Consider the following 26765-nt stretch of genomic DNA (forward strand, 5'->3'; position numbering starts at 1 on the left):
ACATCTGGAGCACCACTGGAACACCATCAGCAATGAGAATGTTAACGTCAGTCAATTGCAAAAGGCAGCTTTTACTTGGAATAACTCATGTTCTGTGACACCACCTGTGACATCATCCAACCACCACATCTGCCTAACCCAGCTCCTTGGGAATGGCTTGATTGATGGATCAAAATGCCACATCCAATCTAAACATCTGGCTGGCTGTGCAACAAACCATAATACCCAGATGTAACCCTATTGGGAGAGGTCATGGTCGATCTCCATCAGCATTTCAAAACAGGAAAACGTTTTGTGCAATAAAAGCTGGCAAGTATAAATCTTTCGATATGACTGTTCGTTTTAATCTGGCTTCGCTTGTACAAACAAGCATACTTATGCCAGAGGAAGGAAAATCTCGGCTGCCTCCTGCGTCTGACCATAACTGTCACAGATGAAGAACTCTTCATACATAAGCACATTGCTTATCACCTCAAGAGCTTTCCATTTGAGGCCATCATTGAATTGAGTCTTTGAATGGAGGGTTGGACTAGAAGACCGCCAAGGTCCCTTCTCACCTGATTATTCTGTTTTTGCTTTCTCTTTCAGAAGGAATAGAATCTCTTTGCACTTCTACCATCAGGCAGAAGGCATCAAAGTATAGCCAGCTGAACAAACAGGTTTAAAGATAGTTTCCATCCTTGGGCTGTGAGACTTTTAAATACAACCACAATCACTCCATGCACACGCTAGTTTCTTTTTCTTTCTTTTTTCGTTTCTGTTATAATTTTGCACCCGTGAGGTTAAAACCAATTTTGTTGTATTTAAGTACAATGACAATAAAGATTATACTTAATAGAATAGAATACTAGATGGAATGGAATGGAATGGAGTAGAATAGAACAGAACAGAAGAGACTAGGGTAGGATAGGAAATGGAATAGAAGGAGGATAGGAGGATAGGAGATGGAATAGAATAGTATAGAATAAAATAGAACAAAACAGAACATGAGATGGAATAAAACAGACTAGAACAGAATAGAACACAACACGAGATGGAATAGAATAGAATAGGGGATAGGATAGGAAGCCTCTGGAGGGCTTAAACCGAACCTACGAGCAAACCAGAAGTCCATTCCTGAACTTCCGGTTTGCTCATAGGGCCATTTTTTTGCACTCCGGAGGCGTCAGAGAAGCTGCTGAAGCCTCCAGGGGGGGGGGGGGGGGAAGGCTCTTTTCGCCCTCCCCAGGCTCCTATAAAGCCTCTGGAGCCTGGGGAGGGCGAAAAATGGCTTTAAAAAAAGATGAAGTCAGTTGGTCAGCGAGCGCATGTGCGCTGGCCAGCTGACAGGGCAACACCTCATGTGCCCGGACAAATGGCTCCGTGTGCCACCTGTGGCATGCGTGCCATAGGTTCGCCATCCCGGGGATAGGAGATGCAATAGAAGAGAATAGAATAGGCAGAACAGAACACGAGATGGAATAGAATAGAATAGAATAACAGAGTTGGAAGGGACCTTGGAGGTCTTCTAGTCCAACCCCCTGCTCAGGCAGGAAACCCCACACCACTTCAGACAAATGGTTGTCCAACCTCTTCTTAAAGACTTCCAGTGTTGGGGCATTCACAACGTCTGGAGGCAAGTCGTTCCACTGATTAATTGTTCTCACTGTCAGGAAATTTCTCCTTAGTGAATTATTTCTGCAAATAGAAACTTTTCCCGTTTGCTTGATTTGCCCTGGGAAACAGTTCCGTTTTTCCATCCAGTCCCAGGGGCAGAGTCAGTATGGACAAAAAGGCAGAGGCCTAAACTATGTACATCAGGGGTGTCCAAACTTGGCAACTTTAAGACTTGTGGACTTCAACTCGCAAAATTCTGGAAGTTGAAGTCCACAAGTCTTAAAGTTGCCAAGTTTGGCAACCCTTGCTGTACAGAGATGTTTTTCAAAATGTTCGCAGAACATGTTTATCAAGAGGCTGTGAATGAGCAACAACAACAGCAGCAACAAAAAGAACTAAGAGGCAGCGTAAAGCCTGAAGACAGAAGACTTCAGAGAATATCCCTATCCAGGTCAAATTGAGGAAAAAGAACTGGAAGGAATCCAGGAGCACCAAGTGTAGAAACGACAACTAAGGCCACAAGCTGCCTGCGTTCTTGGGCAGGAGGAGAAGGGAGGAGACAATGCAGAGATTGATAGTAGCATTATGAGAGTTATACAAAACAAAGGACTCTCCCCCAAAAGTGCTTTTTCAAAAGGCAACTGGACTTTTGTGTTTTTTTCCTTGAAGACGTTTCGCTTCTCATCCAAGAAGCTTCTTTAGCTCCCAGAGCTGAGAAAACTTCTTGGATGAGAAGCGAAACGTCTTCACGGAAAGGCAAAAGCGGAAGAAGTATGCTGCACCTCAAAGTTGGGTAGATTGCTCTGATAGACCAGTCTCATTGGAAAAACACTTAATGTCTCCCCTGGTTCAGCCGACAAAGCAAGGGGAGCCCGTGGCCTTAAGGTCAATACATCTGCCTAATATGCAAGCGGCCAGGGTTCAAATCCCAGAAGGGTATGGCTAGCTGATGACAGCTAAACAGCTTGAAATAGCTATACTAGTCTCCCTTCCTTTCTTTGTCGGTAAAATTTGAAATTTCACATAAAACAAGATTGTCACGGAAGCGACTGCCAGGGGTGGGCTGCTGGGGATTCGCAAGAACCTCTAACAAAGATTCTGTGCAGTTTGGAGAACCGCGAAATCACACTCCTGGCTGGCCCCGCCCACCCTGCCCCGCCCCTCCTAGGAGTCCCCAAGTGGCCCATTTTGGATGCAGGTAAGTGCAGGGCACGCCTGGAGGCTTGGGAAGGGCAAAAAACGGGCCTACCGGAAGTTCGGGAAGAGCCTCCGGAGCCTGGAAAGGCCATTTTCGCTCTCCCGGAGGCTCGAGGAAAGCCTCCGGAGTCCTCCCCCCACCACTGTGGTGCAGGAGGCTAACGAGGTTATGCCCACCATGGCCATGCCCACCCAGCAACCTGGCAGAGAACCCCTTTGCTAAAATTTTTGAAGCCCACCCCTGCTCCTGGATTACAGTTGAAAGGCGAAAGCAGTATGCTCCATCCCATATTTGGATAGACCAGGTTGCCCTGATAGACTGGTCTCACCGGAAGAACACGCCTTCAAGGGGGGAAAAAAAGTCCATGACCTGGATGACTGGGAATCTCCATAGACGAAAAACAAAACAAAGACCTCTTAGATTAATTAAAAAAAAAAGGCAATGCAGAGGTCAAAACAGCCCCACTCACTTCCAAAGGCAAAGGGGAACGTTCAGAAGGCAATTTACCTGCAGGAATATCACATAAAGCAAAGAGTCCCACCCGGACGTCTCCGTTCACTGTCCACTTCTGGGTTTCACAGTTGGGGTTGCAGCTGTGGTTCATGAAGCGAGAGTAGTTTCCCTTTGGCCCAGCATCTATTATGCGGTCCTTGGAGAAGACAAAGGATGCAGTAATTAACACCATGCCTATTAAAGAATGAAAGGCTTAAACTAAGATAAGTAGAGTAGAGTAGAGTAGAGTAGAATAGGCCGCAGCGATGGCGAACCTTTTTTGGCTCGCGTGCCACAAGTGGGGGGAGCGCAGGGAGGATGTATACAGGCGTGCCGCACCCATAATGCAATGTGCGACCCACCCAGTGCGCATGTGCGCACAACAGGCGCAACCCACCCATTTTTACATGCTTTTTTCACCCTCCCCAGGCTCCAGAGGCTTTATAGGAGCCTGGGGAGGGCGAAAAGAGCCCCCCCGCAGGCTTCAGGGAACGCTTAAAATGACCCTCCGAGTTCGGAGGGTCATTTTAAGCGTTCCGAAGGCTTCAGGGACGGTCCGGAGGCTTCCCTGACACCTTCAGAGCGTTTAAAACGACCCTCCGAGCAAACCAGAAGTCACTTCCGGTTTGCTCGGAGGGTCATTTTAAGCGTTCCGAAGGCTTCAGGGAAGCCTCCGGACAGTCCCTGAAGCCTCCGGAGGGCCTCCGGGGGGGCGGGGGAGGCTCTTTTCGCCCTCCCCAGGCTCCTATAAAGCCTCTGGAGCCTGGGGAGGGCGAAAAAATGGCTTTTAAAAACAGTGAACTCAGCTGGCCAGGGCGCGCATGAGCGCTGGTCAGCTGACAGGGCAGCGCCTTGCGTGCCCTGGCAAATGGCTCCGCGTGCCACCTGTGGCACGCGTGCCATAGGTTCGCCATCACTGGAATAGGAAATATAGAATAGAATGGAATGGAGTGGAGTAGAACAGAATAGGAATTATACAATAGAATATAGAATAGAATAGAATAGAATAAGAGTTGGAAGGGACCTTGGATGTCTTCTAGTCCAGCCCCCTGCTTAGACAGAAAACCCAAAGAGTTGTTCAATCTCTTCTTAAAAACTTCCAGTGTTGGAGCCTTCACAACCTCTGGAGGCAACTTCTGTCCCATTGATTAATTGTTCCAACTGTCAGGAAATTTCTCCTTAAGTTCTAGGTTGCTTCTCTCCTTGATTAGTTTCCACCCGTTGTTTCTTGTCCTGCCCTCAGGTGCTTTGCAGAATAGCTTGACTCCCTCTTCTTTGTGGCAGCCCCTGAGATATCGGAACGCTGCTATCATGTCTGTCTATGTTGATGCTTCTGCTGCAAAAATGAACATTGATACAGGAGCAGAAATTCAGCCTTTGCAGAAAGGCAGCTTCTGACCTTGCAGCCCCAGTCACAAAAATTGGCAAGCCAAAACATTCTGCTGAAATAGGGGAGTCAAAAACTCCTGTTTTCTCTGGTTAAGCGAGTTAGGTAGGAGTGGCACACAGCAATTGCTACTTCTGTTCCATATATTATTAAGTCTGGCTTACATTAAAGACACCCCAGGCACCCAGAAGAGAGAAGAGGAAAGGCAGAATAATAATGCCCACCTGGTGATAAGAATTATTTCAGGTTAAAAAAAAACAAAAACCTCGCTAGTTTTTGTTTTCACTCCATGCACAGATTTTGACTCCCTAGACTTGAGGAGTGATGCACTGACAACCTGGCCTGGAATTGGGGAAGAGATGAACGAACTGTTATGGAAGCAGTTTCCGAAACTTTGTCTTGACTTTGTTTGATCTAAGATGGTGCTACAGAGACAGACTTTCAAGGTTTTGTTCAACCAGTTAGCCTGCCAGTGGCCTTCTTTCTTGACCTTGCCTTCCTCTAAGGCAGTGTTTCTCAACCTTGGCAACTTGAAGATGTCTGGACTTCAACTCCCAGAATTCCCCAGCCAGCGAATGCTGGCTGGGGAATTCTGGGAGTTGAAGTCCAGACATCTTCAAGTTGCCAAGGTTGAGAAACACTGCTCTAAGGGATGAGCGAAGATTTAGGACATCGCTGAACCATCATTCATCATTGGTTCCCGATGGGATTCGGGCAGGTCTGGGATTGAAAAATGTCAGCAACCAGTTCTCTGCCTCGGTTGCTATGTAGGCCTCGTCATGGTGGGCGTGGTCATGGCCTACTTAGCCTCCTGCACCATAGCAGGAGTTGGGGGGGTGTTTTTGCCCTCCCCAGGCTCCGGAGGTTTTCCTCGAGCTTCTGGAAAGGTGAAAATGCCTTCCCTCCAGCTCCGGAGGCCGGAAACGAGTCCATTTCTTCTACTTCCGGAAAGCCCATTTTTCACCATCCCAGCGCCTCCAATGCAGGCCCTGCATTTACCTGGCATGATGAACGGGCCATGTGGAGATTCCTGAGAAGGACGGGGTCATTTGGTCCTTGCAACAACAGGTTCGGCAAACCGGATGCAAAATTAACATCCGGTTTACCCGAACCAGTCCGAACCGGCTGAATCTCCATCCCTGGATTCGGGCTGAAAAGAGGCAACATTCCCTTGAGCACAGGGCTCTCCAAACTTGGTAAAATGTAAGACTTGTGGACTTCAACTCCCAGAATCCTTTAATTTTCATTTGTCAAGTCTGGAGACCCCTGCTTTAGCATGAAGCCTAATAACTGATGGTTTTAAGGAAATGGGGAGAAGGATTGGGACTCATTCACTCGCTGAGGCCTATTTTCTTCTGTTTCAACTCTTCCCTCCCCCACTGTTAACGTTTTGTGTAATGCAGAAACCACTCGTACGACTCCATCTGAACGAAGAGTCTCGTGAAACGTTCTTGGTTTTTATTTCCATGTGGTTCTCCGATCCAAAAAAAAAACAAGAACGAAGGAGAGCGGTGACAGCAATCAACCAATGGAACAGCTTGTCTCCAGAAGTTGGGTGGTGGATACTCATCACTGGAGGCTTTTAAAAAAAAGAGACTGGACAGCCATTTATCTCAAATGGTATAAGGTCTTCTGCTCAAGTAGGGGGTTGGGCTAGAACAGGGGTATCCAAACTTGGGAACTTTAAGACTTGTGGACTTCAACTCCCAGAATTCCCCAGCCAGCATAGCTGGCTGGGGAATTCTGGGAGTTGAAGTCCACAAGTCTTAAAGTTCCCAAGTTTGGACACCCCTGGGCTAGAAGATCTCCAAGGCCCCTTCCAACTCTAATATTCTATCTTCTAAACCCCATTCCTGTTTTTATAATCCCCGCAGGAAGGTTATAGAGTGACCAGCTGCTTTCATTTGAAACTCTTGATAATCTAGCTCAGGTTTTGCTGGTGGATTTCACCTGCAGAAATGTCATTTTCACAGGTGTCAAAACTATAATAGCTCTGATGCAAGAATGACATACAAACACACACGGCATCCTTTTACCTTTGTAACAGTTAACATATAAAAATTGGTCACGCTGTTCTCATGGGCACGCTTAATTCGCAATCTGCACTCTTCCTCGTCAATTAATTCACCGACATATTCATTGACAAATTCACCCTAAGAGAAGAAAAAAAAATCAAAAAAGAGAAATCGACTTGTAAACGGGGAGCATTATACTATAGAGCTGTATTTCTCAACCTGGGATACTTTAAGATGTGTGGATTTCAACTGCTAGAATTCTCCAACTAGCCGTGACTTGGGAATTCTCAGAACTGAAGTCTGCCCATCTTAAAGTGGTCCAGACGGAGAAACACTGTTATAGAACAGAGTTCCCCAACATTTTCAGCTTTGTGGACCGGTGGAACGGGGGGAGAGAGGGGACGGTTCTGTGCGAGTGCATGGTGAGTAGTTTGGAGAACTGGTAAATAGTCTGGCCCCGCCCGCGCTGCCTCCCCGCTGTTCTTCTTTTATTGCCCTGAACAGGAAGAACGGAGCTGGAAAGCAGGTTAGTGGGGTGGGGAGGGAATGGGGATTTTGCAGTATCCTTCCCCTGCCACGCCCACCAAGCCACACCCACAGAACCGGTAGTACAAAGTTTTGAATCCCACCACTGCCTCAGACCCTCGGGACTAAAGAAAATATGAAATATATAATAATAGTACAAACATGCAATTAGATAACAGAGACATTGTGAGGGAAACTCACTTGGAAACAAAAATTGTGCATGAATTGGTAAGCAATTGCTTCTTTTGAGAAACCAAATTAAGTGTATGCTGTCATGGAAATATTTTAAGTAGTTAAAAACATATGTATACATCAAGAAATGAAATCGCTGGAATTCCTTTGTTTCGGTTAGTCATCAGCCTTCACATTAGAAAACAGAGTCTGCCACTACAAGAATATGAGAAGAAGGAATTTCATAAGATTTCATTTTGTGTTGATAGTTCAAGCAACTTTTGTGCGGTGGCTTGACTGATTTTAACAACAAAAATTTTGGTGAAACAAGTCACCTCCTTCCTAGAATATAAGGGAGAGGGGAGAATTAAAGTGTACATATACCTTCAGGCTTTTTTCAGCTTTATTATCATTTGTTTTACTTGAATCATTATTTTTAAAGAATAACCTAATAATCGTTGGTCATCATCCTAAAGCCACACAAAGAATTGATTGCATATAGAAGTTGTGAATGCCCCAACACTGGAAGTCTTTAAGAAGTTGTTGGATAGCATCTGTCTGAAACGGTATAGGGTTTCCTGCCTAGGCAGGGGGTTGGACTAGAAGACCTCCAAGGTCCCTTCCAACTCTACTATTGTATTGTATTGTATTGTATTGTATTTTAAAGTTAATAATGAAATAATTCCAGATTCTAAGAACCTAACTAAACTTTATCAGTGATGCTTAGCTGTGTCTGTTTCTATTATTTTACATTCATGTAAAAAATGAGAAATGTCATAAGGCAGCATTTTTTTCTCCCTTTTCATTCTGTCTTCCTTTTTAATCTTCCTGCCTTCATTTGATTTTTAGAGAATATAAAGGAATAGGTAACCCATTCAAAAACCAAGCAAGCTTATATACTCGAGAGAGATATATAAAGGGGGGGGGCATAGTTAGGATAGATCAGCGAAGGTAAAGGAATAAGAAATGACACTAAATTATATTTGGGTTTGCGTAAATACCATCCCAAGGAAACATAAACTGAGATTTGAAAGAGACACCTATAATAACCGAAAAAGAAAGGGAGAGAGGAGGAGAGAATGAGAGGAAGACGGGGGAAAGAAGAAAGAGGTAAGGAGAGCAGGATGGAAGGGAGAGAAAGAGAAGGAGGGAGGGTAGGAAGGGGAAAAGGAAGAATAGGGGTAGGGGAAAAGTAAGGGAAGAAGGAAGGGGCAGGAAAAGAGGAAGGAAAAAGGGAGGGAGGGAGAAAAGAAAGGGAAAATAAGGTGATGTTATAACAGGCAGAAGAGATGGTAAATAAAGCAACACAAATTGTATATTATAGCCTATTAAATGAAATAACAAATGTATAAGAATGACAAATGTAAAGAAGAATAGCAATTATGTGATTGTATACTTAAAAAGGTATGTAAGAGAATAAAAAATATTTTTTTTAAAAAATAAAATAAAAAACTAAACAAGCTTCTGGCTACCTTTTTAATGTTCCGTTTAGTCCGTAGACCCCATCCCCGTCGGTCGGTTTTAATGATTTCCGCTTCCGGATAGAGTCTTTTGGTAAAGCACTGGTTTTGGCAGCGTTCTCCCGCGGGACAAACTTGAGGGTGACATTCGTACTGCAGCATCCGATTTAAGCACTCCGACTCCAGGCCACAAGGATTCTCATCTGCTGGCTTACAGTTACACCGTGGGATTTCGGACAGGTCTGCCACTTGGATCTGGACTTTCCCGACCACTTTGTTGGACTGTAGGATGCAGAACGAAAGGCAGAGGCAGAGCATTAGTTCACCATAAAGGAGAATCTCCGGGGCTCAGGGTTGAAAGGAGGGCTCCATGCTGCTCTCTGAGCTTTCTTGCAGATGTTTCATGACCCAAGTAGGTAACGTCATCAGTGCTAGTAAGGGAGTGCTGTTTGCTGTCTGTTAGACCAAAAATCAAATCAACCATACCCCAACAAACTGCCAAAGAGCAGTCAGTAAACAGCCCAGCCAAAGAATCTCTAAGGCAGGGGTGTCCAAACTTGGGAACTTTAAGACTTGTGGACTTCAACTCCCAGAATTCCCCAGCCAGCCATGCTGGCTGGGGAATTCTGGGAGTTGAAGTCCACAAGTCTTAAAGTTCCCAAGTTTGGACACCCCTGCTCTAAGGCCACCCCAACTCACACAGACAGTAAAGACTATAAACTGGATGAAGGACACAGGCAGAACATTAGTTCACAATAAAGAAGAATATTCATGGCTCAGGGTTGAAAGGAAGGGTCCTTGCTGCTCTCTGAGCTTGTTTTGTTTTCTTGCAGATGTTTCATGACCCAACTAGGTAACATCATCAGTGCTAGTGCTGCTTGCTGTCTGTTAACGTCAGGCCAAAAATCAAGTGAACCATATCCCAATCAAGAAAGTGCCAAAGAGCCATCGGTAAACAGCCCAACCCAATAATCTCTAAGATGGTCCCCACCCACACAGACAGGCAAGGTATCTGTCAATCCTGAAGTGAACCTGGCTGAGGCCTTCTTGGAGGCTTCAGTGGCCGGCCAGCAGAGTTGGCAGCAGATTCGGACAGTGAGGAGGTTGGGGAGGAACATAGGCCAGTCCTGGAGTCGGGGGAAGGTGTTAATGAGGGCTCTGTGTCGGAGACAGAGAAGGGGCCAGGGCCATCTGACAGTTAGCAGCTGCCTTCAGAGTCAGACATCAGTGGGGCAGAAGAACAGCGGGAGCCTGTTCCCAGTGTGCGCATGTGCAGAGTGGCCAGATGAAGGGAGCAGCTAAGGAACAGGGGTCGACTTGGGAGTAAAACCACAGGTGGATGGTGAATGGCCCCTCCCACAGGGAATAAAAGAGGAGCGAAAAGGGAGTGGAGTTTGCAGGAGACAATTACTTCGCTTAATTGGTTCGTGACGCTCCGAGGCTCCTGGCCAAGTTTTGCAGATATCAGCCTGGCAGCTCTCCAAGCCAGAGAAGGACTGTGACTGTAAATCCTCCCTGGAAAGACTTTGCTGGATGTGAATGAGCAGAATTCACAGTAAATTAATAAAAGGGTTTTTTTTCGGGACAAGGAGTTTGCTTCATGCTCTTGGGAAGCCTAGGTTGGAACTGGTAATGAAACATCTGCAAGAAAACAAGCAAACTCAGAAAGTACCAAGACCCCTCACATTCACCATTTGATAACAAATTCTGTGAGCAGAATCAAAGATCTTATGAGAGTAGAGGACTCTGTGATGAGTCTTAAGCTGAGAAAAAGGAAGCTCAATACTTTAAGTTTAAGTTTTATTAGATTTATAGACTGCCCCCTCTCCCTGAAGGGACTCGGGCCGGTGTACAGACATCTCAATAAAAAACCGTATACAAAAATAAATACCCTTAAATTCCCGTCAGTATAAATTAGTGTATTAAAATTAATTACACTAATCTCCAGTTTCAAAGCAGATCCAGATTTTTTCAAAACAGGCTAAAAATCGATACGTACAAAAAAATAAAATATCCTCACATTTAAGAAGTAACACACTTAAAATCCACCTATATGCTTCGCACACATAACATGCACACAGCCGCACAATACAAGGGACTCACTTTAATGTGTTTATAGGGAGGCGGTTTTCTGGAATTCCTCTCAATCTCAAGTGCTTCTTTACTTTCTCTTTGTGCTTTTAGTTCCTGGAAGCGTTTTGCGGCTTCTTCAAGTGCTGTATGAGTTTTCCCCCAAAGTAGAAAAAACAAATCTAGCATTAGCAACTGTATTCAGATATCTGCAAAGACCAAAACTCATTTAAACAATTACCATATTTTTCAGAGTATAAGACGTACCTTTTTCCCTCAAAAAAGAGGCTGAAAATCTGGGTGTGTCTTATACACTGAATACAGCATTTTTCTGCCTCCCGAAACCCAGCCTCCTTCGCCAAAATGGCCATGCATTGCCTTTAGGAGGCCTCCTGAGTGCTCCTGGGGGTTGGGGGAGGGCAGAAATGAGCAAAAAATGGGCCATTTTTGCTCAATTTCGCCCTCCACCCCCCAGGAGCACACTATAAGCCTCCTAAAGGCTATTCATGCCCTTTTGGGGGGGGAAGGGGGGCCATTTTCGTGAAAAACAGGCTGTTTTGGGGAGGTCTGCAGAGTGCAAACACTTTTTTATATATGATGATGATGATGATGATGATGATGATGATGATGATGATCTAATTCCAAACTAACTAATCTCCAAAGCACCTGAGGGCAGGACAAGAAGCCATGGGTGGAAACTAATCAAGGAGAAAAGCAACTTAGAACTAAGGAGAACTTTCCTAACAGTGAGAACAATTAATCAGTGGAACAACTTGCCTCCGGAAGTTGTGAATGCTCCAACATTGGATGTTTTTAAGAAGATGTTGGATAGCCATTTGTCTGAAGTGGTGTAGGGTTTCCTGCCTAAGCAGGAGGTTGGACTAGAAGACCTCCAAGGTCCCTTCCAACTATTCTATTCTATTCTCTATATTCTATTCTATTAATTCTATTTTGTTGTAAGACTGAGGGGGTCCTTGGTGCTCTCTGAGTGTGGTTGTTTTCTTGCAGACGTTTCATTACCCAAACTGGGTAACATCATCAGTGTTATTGGGAGGCTACATTGGCGAAATCCTGTCAGTCTGAAGGCACAAACTTGCTGTTCCACTATTAATCACTTGATTCATTAGGGTGGGCCTTTCCTAATTTTTTTCCCTCTGCTCATTAAGTGACTGCAGGCTCCTGCCTTCTTTGTCTGGATTGTTTCTTGGGCAGCATCTCCTCCTTTCTTTCCCCAAGGTCATTCATACATTCCACTAGACCAGGGGTGTCCAAACTTGGGAACTTTAAGACTTGTGGACTTCAACTCCCAGAATTCCCCAGCCAGCCATGCTTCAACTCTGGGAGTTGAAGTCCACAAGTCTTAAAGTTCCCAAGTTTGGACACCCCTGCACTAGACAATTTAAGCCTTGTCATCTTGATTTCCCACATGATCTTTTGAGAGGTTCTAAGGCATTAAAATTTCTCCGCAAAAATTTCTGGGACTATAAGAGATCCTGAGACCCTTCCTCTGCTAGTTTGCCACAGACTAAATGTGCCTCAGTGGAAAATGTATAGTATTTGTTCTTAATCTTACATCAGATTTGGGTTTTAATTAAATGCAATAGTCCAACGTAACACTGTGCTCATAAGCTTGTTTTAAAAGGAAAGGATATTTATCTTTCACGTAAAACAGCATGGAGATAAAAAGAAGGATGAACGGTATTTCTACAAATTGTATCTATCACACACATTTTCCTCAGTCGTGACTTTTGAAAAAACAACCACCTTTTTTTCTTTAAACCAATGCTTGAATAATCATTTTGTTTCTTTCAAATGAAATAGAAAATCCTTGCAGAAATGATATTATGTACATTTTACATGGAATTAAAGGTAAAGATAAAGGTTCCCCTCGCACATTTGTACTAGTCATTCCCGACTCTAGGAGGTGGTACTCATCTCGGTTTCAAAGCCGAAGAGCCAGCGCTGTCCGAAGACGTCTCTGGGGTCATTTGGCCGGCATGACTAAGTGCCGAAGGCGCACGGAGCACGGTTATCTTCCCACTGAAGGTGGTTCCTATTTTTCTACTTGCATTTTTACATACTTTCGAACTGCTAGGTTGGCATGAGCTGGGACAAGTAACGGAAGCTCACTCCCTTACGCTCCGCTAGGGATTCGAACAGCCGAACTGCTGACCTTTTTGATCAACAAGCTCAGCGTCTTAGCCACTATACATTCATTCCATACATGGAATTAAATGGAGTTTAATTAACTAAAACATCTTAATTTCAAGGCACTGTTTTCCTATTCAGGGACAATGGAGATCCCAAAACGTGGAACCTTAGCCGGTAGAAATCATTTCAATTTACCTTTTTTGAAAGTCTTGTTAATATTAGTCTGCCCTTCCGCAAAGCTTTTATCTCCTTCAACGTAGAGGAAGACTCTCCCCTGATGCACCCAGTAGTAATCATGTGAACCAAAGAAAAATACCGGGAAGTCCCCAACATCATGTTTGAGGCCCTGGATGTTGAGAGGAACAGATCTGGGATTGCATATCTCCGCTGGCCACCACCTAGAAGAAAGAGGGATGGGTAGATGTAAGGGAAGGAGGAGAGAACAATTGGAGAAGTAAGCAGTTAGCTTAGATTTCAGTTGTCAAGTCAACTCCTATAGATTAGTTCAGGGGTCCCCAACCTTTCGGACCTCAGGGACCACTAAATTCATAATTTTAAATCCCGCGGACCACTAAAATGATCTGCCTAATGATCGGTTGGGTGGGCGTGGCTAGGTGGTCATGTGATTGGGTGGGCGTGACCAACTCATGTCAAGGGGTGCCTCGACAGCCTATACTCGCCACTCCTCACCTGCCCAGGCTCCTTAGGGTCCCAACAGGAAGCAATTGTTGGAGTTAGGCAGCCACCATGAGAAAGTGTTGGCAAAACAGCTCAGTTCAAATTGGATCTGACCAAGGAGGCGGTTCAGCAGAAGCATCTCACTGAGGACTACAAGCATAGGCTTTCCAAGCAGAGGGAAGACCTGCGGGAGTGCAAGGCCAGGGACCAGTGCCTGGAGGCTCAGCCGGCTGAGATGGTCAGCCAGTTTCAGGCCATGATGCAGTCCCACTGGAACGAGGCCCTCTGGCTCTTCGCCACCAGTGGTGCTTCCCTCCAGCCTTCGCCCAAAGCCCCACAGCAGGATGCTGAAGCAGATCCCAAGTCGGAATTTCTGCCCCCCTCCGACCTGCACAAGTAGACCCCGAAGAGGGAGACTCTCTGCAGCAACCCAAGCGTTCATTGCACGTATCCGTCCCAGGGGCTGTAGTTTGAGGACCCCCGATTTAGTGCAATATAAAACATGCAAATAATTTTTCTGCGGATCACCAAAATTTTCCCACGGACCACCGGTTGGTGACCACTGGATTAGTTTACTTCAATACAGTCTTATACAGCAGAGCGGTACGATGGACTAGAGGTGGAGCTGCCGCCTCACAATCAGGAGGCTGTGAATTCAATCCTAGGTAGAGGCACATATTTCTTTCTCTGGGCACCAGGGACGTGCGGTCAAGGGAGGCAAGGGAGGCAGAGCCTCACCTCTCTTCATGAAATAATAGTATATAATATTATATACTATATATATATATATATATAATATTATAATATTATATACATCCGCCCGGCCGCGCCCGGGAGCTGCGGAGGCAGAAATGTTGTAGGCGCTCCCGGATGACAAAGCCACGAAAGCGACTGGGGAACGACGAGAACCTTCCTGCCTCTGCTTCGAGCCGGCGGAGCACGCTCAGGAAGACGGGGAATGGGATCACGTGTGGTCCCATTCCCCGCCTTCCTGATTACGTCACCAGCCTCACCAGCCATAAACCTCACCGCACGTCACTGCTGGGCACAATGAGAATATATCTGCTGAGCAAAGCTCCGCATTGACGACAGGAATGGCATCTGGCCACTATACACTCCGCTGCATTCAGTTGCCCAGACTCCACCCTGCAAGCAATTATGGGGCTTGTGAAATCATGATGAATACAGTCTTACGCCACTATTCCCCCATCAGTTATCAGTTTGAATATATGAAACTCTGTGTCAAGTTAGCTCCACTGACATCCTCATTCAAATGATTGGACCTCAAATAAGCGAACAAAAGAGTATTGCTCAACTTCACTAATCAGTTAAAAGAAGCAAACCGACCCTCAAGACGCCTTTTTATTACGTCAACCTCAAAGGCTGTATTGTCCGTGGTGCCATTTATGTGGTAAAAGTTAAATGATCAAAATTAAGATCAGAAGTGAGCCTCTGAAAAATAAAGAAATAAGTCTAAAGGCAAAGGTCTCTGAAATCAAGGATCTGGGGTCACTATACTTTCTAACACTGCTATGATGCACAGGTGGTATTCACAGGTTCTGACCAGTTCTGGAGAACCAGTAGCGGAAATTTTGAGTAGTTTGAAGAACCGGTAAATACCAGCTCTGACTGGCCCCGCCTCTATCTATTGTCTGCCTCCCGAGTCCCAGCTCAATGGGAGGCAATGTTCTGACCTAGGCTTCCTGAGACAGTAAAAAGCACACGCTTAGTCCCAAAAACCCTCTTTTTATTTCAAAGGCTGTGAATTATGTTCATTCACAGCCCGTAATGAGTCCCAAATAGTTTGTAAAGAGTCCGACAGAAGCCTGCCACAGTCCTTCGGGATAAGGCTGATAAGCACCCATCTTTATCTCCCTTGAAACGCTGCCAAAGACCTAATTGCCAATTAGCTTTGCAAGGCCATACGGAGCGCAGAGTCAAAACAGAGCTTCAGAATTTAAACCGACCAGAACGAACAAAGTTGCTTCCTGCAAAGGCTCATGTGCCTTTCCTCCTCCTTTATGTCTTATGGGAGGGGCCAATCATCTGCAAGCCTTACTCTCGAGTCATCCCTTTTGTCTTAACTGTTCTGGCAGCTCTGCGCATGTGCGCACTGGGAACAGGCTCCCCTTGTTCCTCTGTCTCGGGCTCCAGAGGCAGCACATAACTCACAGATAGCCCTGCCCTCCCTCTCTGCCTCCGATGCAGAGCCCTTGTCTGAGCCTTCCCCAGACTCCTATCCCATGCTCCTCCCCAACCTCCTCACTGTCCCACTCTGCTGCCAGCTCCGCTGGCCACCACAACAGGAAATGGAGATTTTACAGTATCCTTCCCCTGCCACGCCCACCAAGCCACACCACACCCACCACGCCACATCCACAGCACCAGTAATAAAACTTTGAACAGCACTACTGGTATGACGATGAAAAAAATTATTGTTCATTGGCTTTAAGGTACCTGTAATTTCCAAGCTTGACCCAAACAATCTGCTTGTATCGCAACTTCTTGCCAGATTTGCAATCGTTGCAGTTCCAGGAGCCGCCTGGCATCTCTATGTTAAGACATTCCGGGTGGAAGGACGCGGGACAAGATTCACAGCACAACAGCTTCCCACCTTTAAGGCAACAACAGAGCTCACTTTATAGTTAAAGGAAACAAGTGGTGCACAAACCTCTGATTTTTTTTTCTTTTAAAAAAATGCATTAGGCATTGGAGTTTGCCATGTCATCCAATATGAATGGTAAAATAGGAAAGGATCAGGTCAGAATTACAATGCCAGGATTTAAAGCACTTGTGTTGTTGATATTAAAATCAATCAGACCAACTTGCTAGATGGAGAACCTAAATGGATAGATCTGATTCTGTTTTGTCGGTTTGGGTGATACGGTTAGACGAGGGTGTCTTTTCCAAACGCTGGTATTTTAAATATGACAAACTGTTCAGGGAGTTAACTATCCCCAACAGTCCAGACGTACATTTTGTTTTAAATCTGCATTGTCATGACCTGATCCCTTAGCAATCAGTTAGTGCATGTAAAATCAGCCTATAGGTTGATCAATATTGTTCTGTTTTTTTTAAATAGCGTATTAGCAAAACAAATCCAAAAATTTTAGAATTCCAAATCATTCTTTTGTTCCTTCAAAATGAAGCATTATAATATTATATATATATATAGTCTCAGCTGATAAAAGCATCACCAATCTTTTAAACTATGAAGTTATGTATTTCTTTCCTGGCATATACAATACTGGTGCATCTGCATCCATTGGTACATTTAAGTATTTTAGGTATTTTACTTCTGTGCTAAGTTCAAATAACTTTTGAAGCAAGAAGAGAATTTCACTTGTTAAAAGGCTGAAAACTAAGAAATAGTTTCTTAGGCTATCTATTGATTTTATTTCAGTCTTTAACGTCATTAAATCTAAAAAGGTAGAGGATTTAGACTTGAAGGGAATCCTCGCAATAATTTAGAAGGCAGCATTTAATTTTTTTTTTTAACATATCAGAGAAATGTAGATTATTTTCTACAAATTGGTCAGAAAATTTTGTCCACCTATAGACTTCAAAATCTGTAATTTGCACTGATTGTTACAAAGCTTTATAGGTTGCTTAAAACAACAACATCGTTGCTATATTTCCTCTGCCATGAAATGCAGCGGAGTCCAAATGTCCGGGTTGCCAGGGTCATTCCAAAAAAAATCCCAAAATCAATTTTAAAAGTGTGCAAGTTATTTCAGAGGAAATACAGCCCCGGTCATCCAAACGATACCCAAACAGCAGAATGCCAAAAGATATGAAAATCAAGCAAAACAAATAAAACCACACAGATTTTTTTTCCAATGCTAAGCAAGGAAACTTGGGGGCTTTGACAATGCATTAGTAAGATTTTCTGCACCTATGAAAGAGGGCTCAAAATAATTGATCGTCTCTTGCCTCTTGCTGAGAGAGAGAGAGAGAGAGAGACATTCTTCAAAATATGCCAGCATGGTGAGTCACATGCTTTATAAAACATTCAAGAGTCAATAAAATGTTCCCAAACTTGGCAGACCGAAAAATCCTTCGTTTGGGACAAGGCTCCCAATGTAGGCTGTCAATAGGGAGCTGCAGGAGCAGGGCCACTACCCATTTTCACAGGGGATGTCATTTTATGCATACTATCTACATGCATGAAGTAGAAGGGAAGACAAATATGTCAAATGGATGCAAGAAGCACACACTCCCACTATCCATAGGTTTTACATACATAGAACTTGTCCAAACAGTTCCAAAACTACGCTATATCCTGTTGTGATTTCTGGCCAGAAGCAGGTAGCTTGTTACTTTGGGTGGACCCTGAAATATTGGGCATCCCCTTCCCAATTGTGAATCGCTACAGATTACCGTATTTTTCAGAGTAGAAGACGCTCCAGAGTATAAGCCGCACCTTAGTTTTTGGGTAGGAAAACAAGAAAAAAATTTTTTTTGCCTCTGCCTACCAGCATCCATCGGGATTCATCTGGCTGGCATCCTTGCAGCAAATAGCAAAGAGCCAGGTCAGCTTCAGCACATTATTGCAGCCTGATTCAGCACGAGCAGCTGATTGGCGGGTGGGTAGGCCTCCCGGAACAGCCCCAATCAGCTGTTCCAGGCATGGAGGTGGCGATGGTCTGTGGCAATCCCTGCAACCTGGAACAGGTCTAAATTCAACACACTGTGGCCTAAAATGGCCAAAGGGTGGGGCTGGTGGGTGGGCGGGGCTACTTTCAATGTATAAGATGCACCCAAATCTTCACCTTCTTTGGGGGGGGGGGAAAGTGTGTCTTATACTCCGAAAAATATGGTAATATGAAAACTTGCAATACACAACAGTCAATCCCTCATACACACGATTCTATAATATTAGCCAATGATGCCATGGGACCCCATTAATTTAAGCCTTCTTCCCATTAGTAGCTATTGCTCGATATTGGAAGCATTACCTAAAGGCTCCCAAAGAATTGCAAATAAAAACACGACTCTTCAGGAGTTATTCTATTCCTGTCTGATGGTGCAGCTACTCAACTCTATGTAATTGTGATTATTTTGCTGGTTTGTTCTCATTGACTTTAACTCTATATTATTCTGTCTGTTCTAAGATGCTCAGAGCCTTCAGCAGCTGAGGGGCACAGAAACAAAAATAAGCCACATAAATAAGCAGTTTAGGAATACCCCTGTAGGAAGTACACTTCCAGGGAGTGATGGAAGAGGGGAAATAGTTTATGGCTATGTTATTCCATTAGATGAAAATGTAGGAGGCTGTAACTACCAGCCAAAAGCAATCCAGCTACTTAAATTACAGTAAAGCTGGGGTCTCCAAACATGGCCAAACTTTAAGACTTGTGGATATCACCTCCCAGAATTCTCCAGCCACCAAGAAGTCTTAAAGTGACCAAGTTGAGAGACCCCTACAATAATGCGTTTAAAGGCCTTTTATGCAGGGGTGAAATGCTACCGGTTCGGACAGGTTCGCCCAAACTGGTAGTAAAAAATGCTACCGGTTTGGGAGAACTGGTAGCTCCAACGATCAGCTGTGCAACAATCAGCTGTGCCATGCGATTAGAAATCGTGCCGCACAGCTGATCATTGCACAGCTGATCTTTGTAACTACCGGTTTGCCCGAATGGGTAACATTTTTTTACTACTGGTTCGGGTGAACAGCGTGCATAAGCGCATGAAGCAAACCGGTAGCAGACTTCAGAGCATTTCACCCCTGCTTTTATGCCTAGAAGAGGCAGAATATGTTACATACTGCGGGACCTAAGGTCAATCTTCCTTCTGCAATGAAAGCCCACCGATAAATGAGAAAGCTATTCAGTCAACAGCTAGCTATAAACTGGCATGCCAAGGCTGGGCAATTAGTCTGGGGTCACCGGCTCACACATCTGGAAGTTCCAGGCAGTCTACTCTTAAGCTGTAAAAGAATCTGAATCAGACCCAAATGGACAATAGCTCCTTTAGTGTGGTTAATAGACATGATTGATCTAAACAACAGAATAGACCCTTATAGCATCCCTCCAGGTTCTACAGTTTTGCCTCCGGATTTAGGAAAGTCTGGCTGCATTGGTTAATCATGCACAAGTTATGCTTGAGTGGAATTCGGTAATTATTTTAAGCCCCTTTAGAAGATTTCGGCCAACATGAATACACGTTCAAAATAAGCAATGAGTGAGGTTTACAAAGTGCAACGAGGAAGTGCCAGATGAGCAAACAAAGCTTTGGTTTTAGTTTAAAAGGAAAAAATAAAAATAAAGCAAACGAAAAGAAAATTAAAAGCACGAGAGAGAGAGAAAGAGAGAGAGAGAGAGAAAGAGAGAGAGAGAGAAGCTATTTTGGTTACCTTTCTCACATTTCTTTTTGGAAGCTGACGAAGAAGGAGGAATCATAGGTAATTTCATCAACTCAGCACGATTTGATTCATTCAGCAGATAGTGAGATTTATTGGCATATGAACTGAACAGGGGCTCTGAATGATCCTGCACTACCAGCCCTATACAAAACAAACAGAAATAAAATGAGTTGCAATGAAACTACCCATGATTCCGTAAGGAGGGAAAAACGAAATAAAATAAACCAAATGGATAACCTATTATGCATTATTTTCACTTGGTGCTTTTTATAAGTTAAGGAAAAGAAAAAGGTGATGTGATGGAGGAAAAGAAAAGGTGAAAGAAAAAAAAATATTTTTTTTCTATCTCTAAGAGGTCGTCACACTGAAGGAGGTAGCGTCCATGCCCGAGTACAAAAGAGCGAAAGTTAAGTACAGGAGTCCTCAACTTACAACCATTGATGTTGTTAAGTGAGAAATACGTTAAGTGAGTCTTGCCCCATTTTAGACTTGGGCGAATCACTGCAGTTGTTAAATTAGCCACAGGGTTGTTAAGTGGATCTTTGCTGGTCAGAAAGTCGCAGAAGGGGAATCACATGACCCCCCCGGGGACACTGCAACCGTCATAAATGTGAATCCACGGTCAACCATCGAAATGTAAATCCCGTGAACATGGGGATGCTGCAACCGTTGTGTGAAAAATGGTCCTAAGTCATTTTTTTCAGTGCCGTTGTATCTTTGGTCACTAAGCGACCCGTTGTAAATTGAGGACTACCTGTACTAGGTCTGAAATTGAATTTTACCTGTGCTTTTTTAAATTTTCAATTAAAGAAAAGCACCTATGAGGCTATCTCTACTTTTGTTTCCCCCCTCCCCTCGCCCCAAATATTAAAGTTAGCTAACTGTGAAACTGGTAGTTAAGATCCACACTAGGGACTAGAAACTTTAAAAAAAATCACATGCTGGCTGTTGGCTGAGCTATAAAAATGTTAAAACATTACTTAGGCAAGGTTTGCCAGTGGATCTTATTACCTGCAGCTCATTTATCCCTTTTGTTGTATGAATCACTGACATAACCATGTATTATTTACTTTGGAGAAATATCAGTTTGGTAAGATTCATGGATTTTCTTGCAAGGTTTATTTTTAACATATTGGAAAGGGCGATAGTGCAGGATTGGCTGGTTGTAACATCAGGGGGATAACAAGATCTGATAAATACAGTAGAAATGAAATCGGAAATTTTCTTCCCATGTGGCATCCAAAAGCCATCTTACCTTAGACTGTCATCAGGTTAAGAATTCTCTCCATTAAATTAATACTAGAATGTCCCAGGTTTTCTTGCAATCAATTTTGTATTAATTTCTGGGGACCGTTAGGGAAGGCCAGAAGGGATTTGTCTTTTGTTCTAACACAGGGGTTATACAGAAGGGATTTGTCTTTTGTTCTAACATAGGGGTGTCCAAACTTGGCAACTTTAAGACTTGTGGACTTCAGTTCCCAGAATTCCCCAGCCAGCAGAGCTGGCCGGGGAATTCTGGGAATTGAAGTCCACAAGTCTTAAAGTTGCCAAGTTTGGACACCCCTGTTCTAACACATCTTTTCACACCTAACAATAACTTACGGTCAACAGTCTGAGTTATCTTAATTCCCTGTTTCTCCAAAACTTTCTTTTTTTCTCTCTTTCTCTTCCTTCTTTCCTTCTTTAACTTCCTTCCTTCCTTAAAATTCAAAATATAATTAAATAAAAAGGTCCAGATGCCTGGCCCAGCAGAGAATCATGATGCCTGAGAGCCCTTTCTTGCATTTCTTCAAAACCAACAATCTACTTGCTGAAATACTAAGTTCCCAAAAATCCAAAATTCTGAACAGAAGAACTGATTGGGCAGTAATGCTGATACAACCTTCAGCCTGTCTATGGAGATTCTCGATCATCCAGGTCACAGTTGTCTTTGAAAAACCAGAAAGTCCAGTTGCCTCTTGAAAAAAGAACCTTTGGCACAACCTTCAGCATATTCTTCTAACAATATCTGCCAACCACCGCTAACGTAATCCTTTCCCCCTAGTCCTCTATGGTTTGAAATGTAAAATCGAATTCCTTTATATATATATATAAAAAAAACCTGCATTCCGCTTTATAATTGCAGAGTGGAAATGAGAATTCTAAATCTAATCTACACTATTTTGGAGCAAAGTCAAACTTTTGGAGGAATTATAGATAGGAAACAAAATTAATTGGCCATAGAAGAGTTAAAATCAAATCTAGTACATTTAGAACATTTCTTCCCTGCTGCTTTTTCATAAACATAGTAAGTATCGGCCTTCTTCAGCTCGATGTCTTCCAAACGAGCTGGGATTTTATCGTCCCAATTAGCCAACCTAAATGAGAAATTTGGAAAAAAAGAAATATCCCCATTTATCCAGAGGGTGGCAGGATAGGAAAGGCAGATACAAACCATGCAGTCCCATCGACTCAAAAGAATCCACCTGGTGATTGCTAGCTCATTCGTACAAGCTCTGTTTGTGTCTGTGCATTAAGAAAGGGAGAGGGAGAGTATATATGACTGTGGGTCGGGAAAGGTGTTTATGGGCATGCATGTATGTGAATGAGAAAAGAGCACAACATGGAGGAAAGGGGAAGAGATCATTAGTACACAGAGTTATCACTCCAATCTTGCTTCCATCAGTCGAAGCCTTCCTCGTTCATTTGTCCACCACTGTAATGCTGCAATCCTTTGTCCAGAAAGCTTTCCAAGATAGTTATTGACTTTTGCAGGGGGAAATTCTTGGCTGCTGACTTCAAAAGTCATATATGGTGGTTGAATTTTAAAGGAACTTACATTTAAATATATCTGAAGTGTGTGATCTTTAGACTTGGCTTTTTTTAAAGCTATCTATGTGTGAATGTAGACTCCCCAAGTCCACAAGCAGTTTGTGGAACACCTCGCTCCATGAGCAGGGGTGGGATTCAAAAATTTCAGCAACCGGTTCTCTGCCCAGTTGCGGGGTGGGTGTGGCCATGGTGGGTGTGGCCTACTCAGCTTTCTGCACCACAGCAGGTGGAGGGGGTATTTTCACCCTCCCCAGGCTCCTGAGGCTTTCCTTGAGCCTCCGGGAGGGCAATAACAGCCTCCCCTGGGCTCTGGACACGGGAGGCATGTTTTTCACCCATCTAGAGCCTCCGCCCTGCACTTACCTGGCATCCAAAAGAGGTTGTGTGGAGACTCCTGGGAGGGGTGGGGTGGGCCAGCCAGTCCTTGAAACTACTGGTTTGGTGAACCAGATGTAAAATTAGCACCCGGTTCGCCCAAACCAGTCCGAACCGGCTGACTCCCACCACTGTCCATGAGGAAATTTCATCAGTGACCCAAGCAGGTTGTCCAGAGCAAAAAAATCTCTATATCCTGCTTTGGGTGGCCTTTGGAGGTTTAGTGTTAGGTTGTCAGAATACCTAACAAAATAAAACAAAACCCAAACCAGATTTTTTTGAATACAATTTTATATTTTATTTCAAAAGAAAACAACTTTTTAAATTATTAATTTAGATACAATCCATGCTGAGTGAAATTATGTGCACTTCTGGCATGGCATGGGCTGCATCTAGTATTTTAAAAAGTTGTTTTCTTTTTCTAAAAGAGTAATAAGGTAAAGGTTCCCCCACACATGTGTGCTAGTCATTCCCGACTCTAGGGGGCGGTGCTCCTCTCCGTTTCAAAGCTGAAGAGCCAGCGCTGTCCGAAGATGTCTCTGTGGCCGGCATGACTAAACACCGAAGGCGCACGGAGCGCTGTTCCCTTCCCACCAAAGGTGGTCCCTATTTTTCTACTTGCATTTTTACGTGCTTTCAAACTGCTAGGGTGGCAGAAGCTGGGACAAGTAACGGGAGCTCACTCCATTCCGCTGTGCTAGGCATTCAAACCGCCGAACTGCCGACCTTTCTGACGGACAAGCTCAGTGTCTTAGCCACTGAGCCACTGTGTCCCTATAAGAAAGTAATACTGGTCCTCAAAAAATGCAGAACTACATTGGTGAGATCAAATTACCAGAAAATACCATTTCCACTGTAACACCTTATATCAAGGCTATGCAGTGCATAATACCATTCTTTCAACCTTTTTTTTTTGAAAAAATCCCATTTTAATTTGTCTTCCTCTTTCTCCATGTGTTTTTTTAAGATGCCTTATTTTAATATTTTTAAACAATTTGGAAAATACTTTTAAGGTTCAGAACCAAAGAAATGATAGGCACCACTAATATACTTTCCCTCGCGTGCATTTTTACAGAATAATCTTAAACAAAATGCTGGACAAAATGCTTCTCTGAAAAGAAAAAGAAAAAAAAAAAACCACTGTGCAATGTAAGAAGCCAATGACGGGTTCTTTGTGTTTGCAGGGTGGGCAAGACCCTGAGCATGTCATGATCTCCACTTTGAAGGACCATGCTGATATTCCATGTTGCCATAGCAACCAGACTTCCTGCTGCTGAGCAGATTAATACTTTTCCATTCCAAAACAAAAGCAACTTTTCAAAAGTAGCTGGTGAGCATCATGACACCTGCAAAATGTTTTCAGACAGCAGGTGGAAATCGACGAGCTTCATCTTTCTGACAACAGTATAGCAGCAAAACTAATTTTAAAAACTTGGGGCTATTTATGTATGTATGTATGTATGTGTGTGTGTGTGTGTGTGTGTGTGTGTGTGTGTGTTACAACCCCTGGTATGCCCAAATATGGGAGGGAGCTCACTACTCCCCCTTATATATATATGTTGTATTTGTGCTGATAAATAAATAAAGGGAGACTAGTATAGATCTATTTCAAGCTATTTAGCTCTCATCAGCTAGCCATACCCTTACTGGGAATATATATATATATATATATATATATATATATATATATATATATATATATATATGTATGTATGTATGTATGTATGTATGTATGTATGTATGTATGTATATTGCATTTGTGCTGATAAATAAATAAATTATTTATTTATCAGCAAAAATGCAATACAAATATAACAACGCAACATTTAAAAAATGGCTTTCTGCCTGGATGGCTCCTAGGGTGAGCTAGGGTTTGTGACACAATACTTATATATTATATATATCTTAGATTTTCACGGGTGTAGGTATGCTGGTTTTGTTATATTCGGGTCTTTTCCCGTGTAAGATTGAGATTGTCTTTGCAACATATATATATGTTGCATTTGTACTGATAAATAAATAAAGGGAGACTAGTATAGATCTATTTTGAGCTAATTAGCTCTCATCAGCTAGCCATACCCTTACTGTGATTTGAACCTGGTAAGGGTATGGCTAGCTGATGAGAGCTAATTAGCTCGAAATAGATCTATACTAGTCTCCCTTTATTTATTTATCAGTACAAATACAACACAATACAACACAAATATAAAAAGGCAACATTAAAAATAAAAAATATGGTTTTCTGCCTGCATGGTCTTCTGTAATGAGCCGAAGGACAGAAAGAGGGAGTAGTGAGCTTCCTCCCATATTTAGGCATACCAGGGGTTGTAACACAAATACATACAGATATATATACATATACAGATATATATATATCTGTTTGTGTGTGTATGTTCCAGCATAACTTTGGAATGCTTAGAGCAATTTCAACCAAACTTGGTACACAGATGACTTACTTTCTGGAAACAAATACTGTGGGGGGTAAGACACCCCCTAATATCCCTCAGGTGTGTGTGTATTCTGTTAAAATACAGCCTGTTGTGCCGTACTGGCTTCTACTGTGCAGCGCAGTGGATTTGCCATGATAACAGCTTCACAGTACTCCACAAGGGGGCTACCTCTGGCAAGGGGGGAAAATCCAACATTACAAATTATGTTCGGTCCGGACATTTCCCCCCTATAAATAAATACTTGGGCAACACCTGGTTATCAACTAGTTTTAAATAAAAAGGAGCGTAATATTTTAGTGTGGATTGTTTTATGAAACTATCCACAGAAGGACAAATGGCCAGAAAGGCTTCTGTACAGCAAAGGTTCCATGCACGGGAAGACAGCTTATGCAATAGTGGCAAATATCTGTAGCTCAGGTATAGGATGAGGATGAAGGTTCATTTTCCGAGCTTGTGGGTTGTTTTCCCAATGTTTCATTACCAGGCTAGGTAACATCTTCAGCAGAGTTTAAGGAATGTCGGGGTCAGTGTTCTGTTTATAAGGGCTTCCTATTCTTATAAGGGAGGGAGGGAGAGAGAGAGAGAGGTGGAGACTGGGTTGTCCCTCAGCCCTCAGATGGAGAGTCAACAGCCCCCAGGTGTGGAGGTGGCTGATGAGGAAGAGGAGGAACAGCTGGGTCCAGTGCCTGATGCGCAGATGCACAGAAGGCAGAGGAGAGGAGAGCAATGGAAATCCATGGGCCAGTCCTTCAGACCGAAGAGCCACTGCTGATAGCGAAGCCCCACTCTAGCTCTGGAGATAAAAGGCAGGGAGCGGAGAGAGGGGGAGGGAGAGAGAGGGGGAGAGAGAGGTGGAGCGTGAGTCGTCCCTCAGCCCTCAGATGGAGAGTCAACAGCCCCTGGTGTGGAGGTGGCTAATGAGGAAGAGGAGGAACAGCTGGGTCTAGTGCCTGACGTGGGGATGAGCAGAAGGCAGAGGAGAGGCAAGCAGTGGAAATCTATGAGCCGGTCCTTGGGACAGA

At 43.7% G+C, this 26765-nt stretch overlaps 1 protein-coding gene across 3 annotated transcripts in view; it reads right to left on the bottom strand.

Annotated features, from left to right (window-relative positions):
* The window catches only part of NSD3 (nuclear receptor binding SET domain protein 3), a gene marked incomplete at its 3' end in the record, with an annotated part of 129422 nt that overhangs the window by 18517 nt on the left and 84140 nt on the right, over window positions 1–26765 (bottom strand). For 2 of the 3 annotated variants that reach the window (XM_081960728.1, XM_081960727.1), the window contains exons 15-21: window positions 20099–20248; window positions 16201–16357; window positions 13261–13463; window positions 10948–11060; window positions 8857–9126; window positions 6710–6826; window positions 3302–3443 (exon numbers count right to left, since the gene is read on the bottom strand). In XM_081960728.1, the coding sequence (XP_081816854.1) occupies window positions 3302–3443; window positions 6710–6826; window positions 8857–9126; window positions 10948–11060; window positions 13261–13463; window positions 16201–16357; window positions 20099–20248 (1152 nt within the window). The remainder of the gene's footprint in view (window positions 1–3301; window positions 3444–6709; window positions 6827–8856; window positions 9127–10947; window positions 11061–13260; window positions 13464–16200; window positions 16358–20098; window positions 20249–26765) is intronic. The other variant, XM_081960729.1, reaches the window with a different exon arrangement.

Source organism: Natrix helvetica (assembly GCF_964273705.1).
Source record: "Natrix helvetica genome assembly, chromosome: 8".
NCBI classification, from domain to species: Eukaryota; Metazoa; Chordata; class Lepidosauria; order Squamata; family Natricidae; genus Natrix; species Natrix helvetica.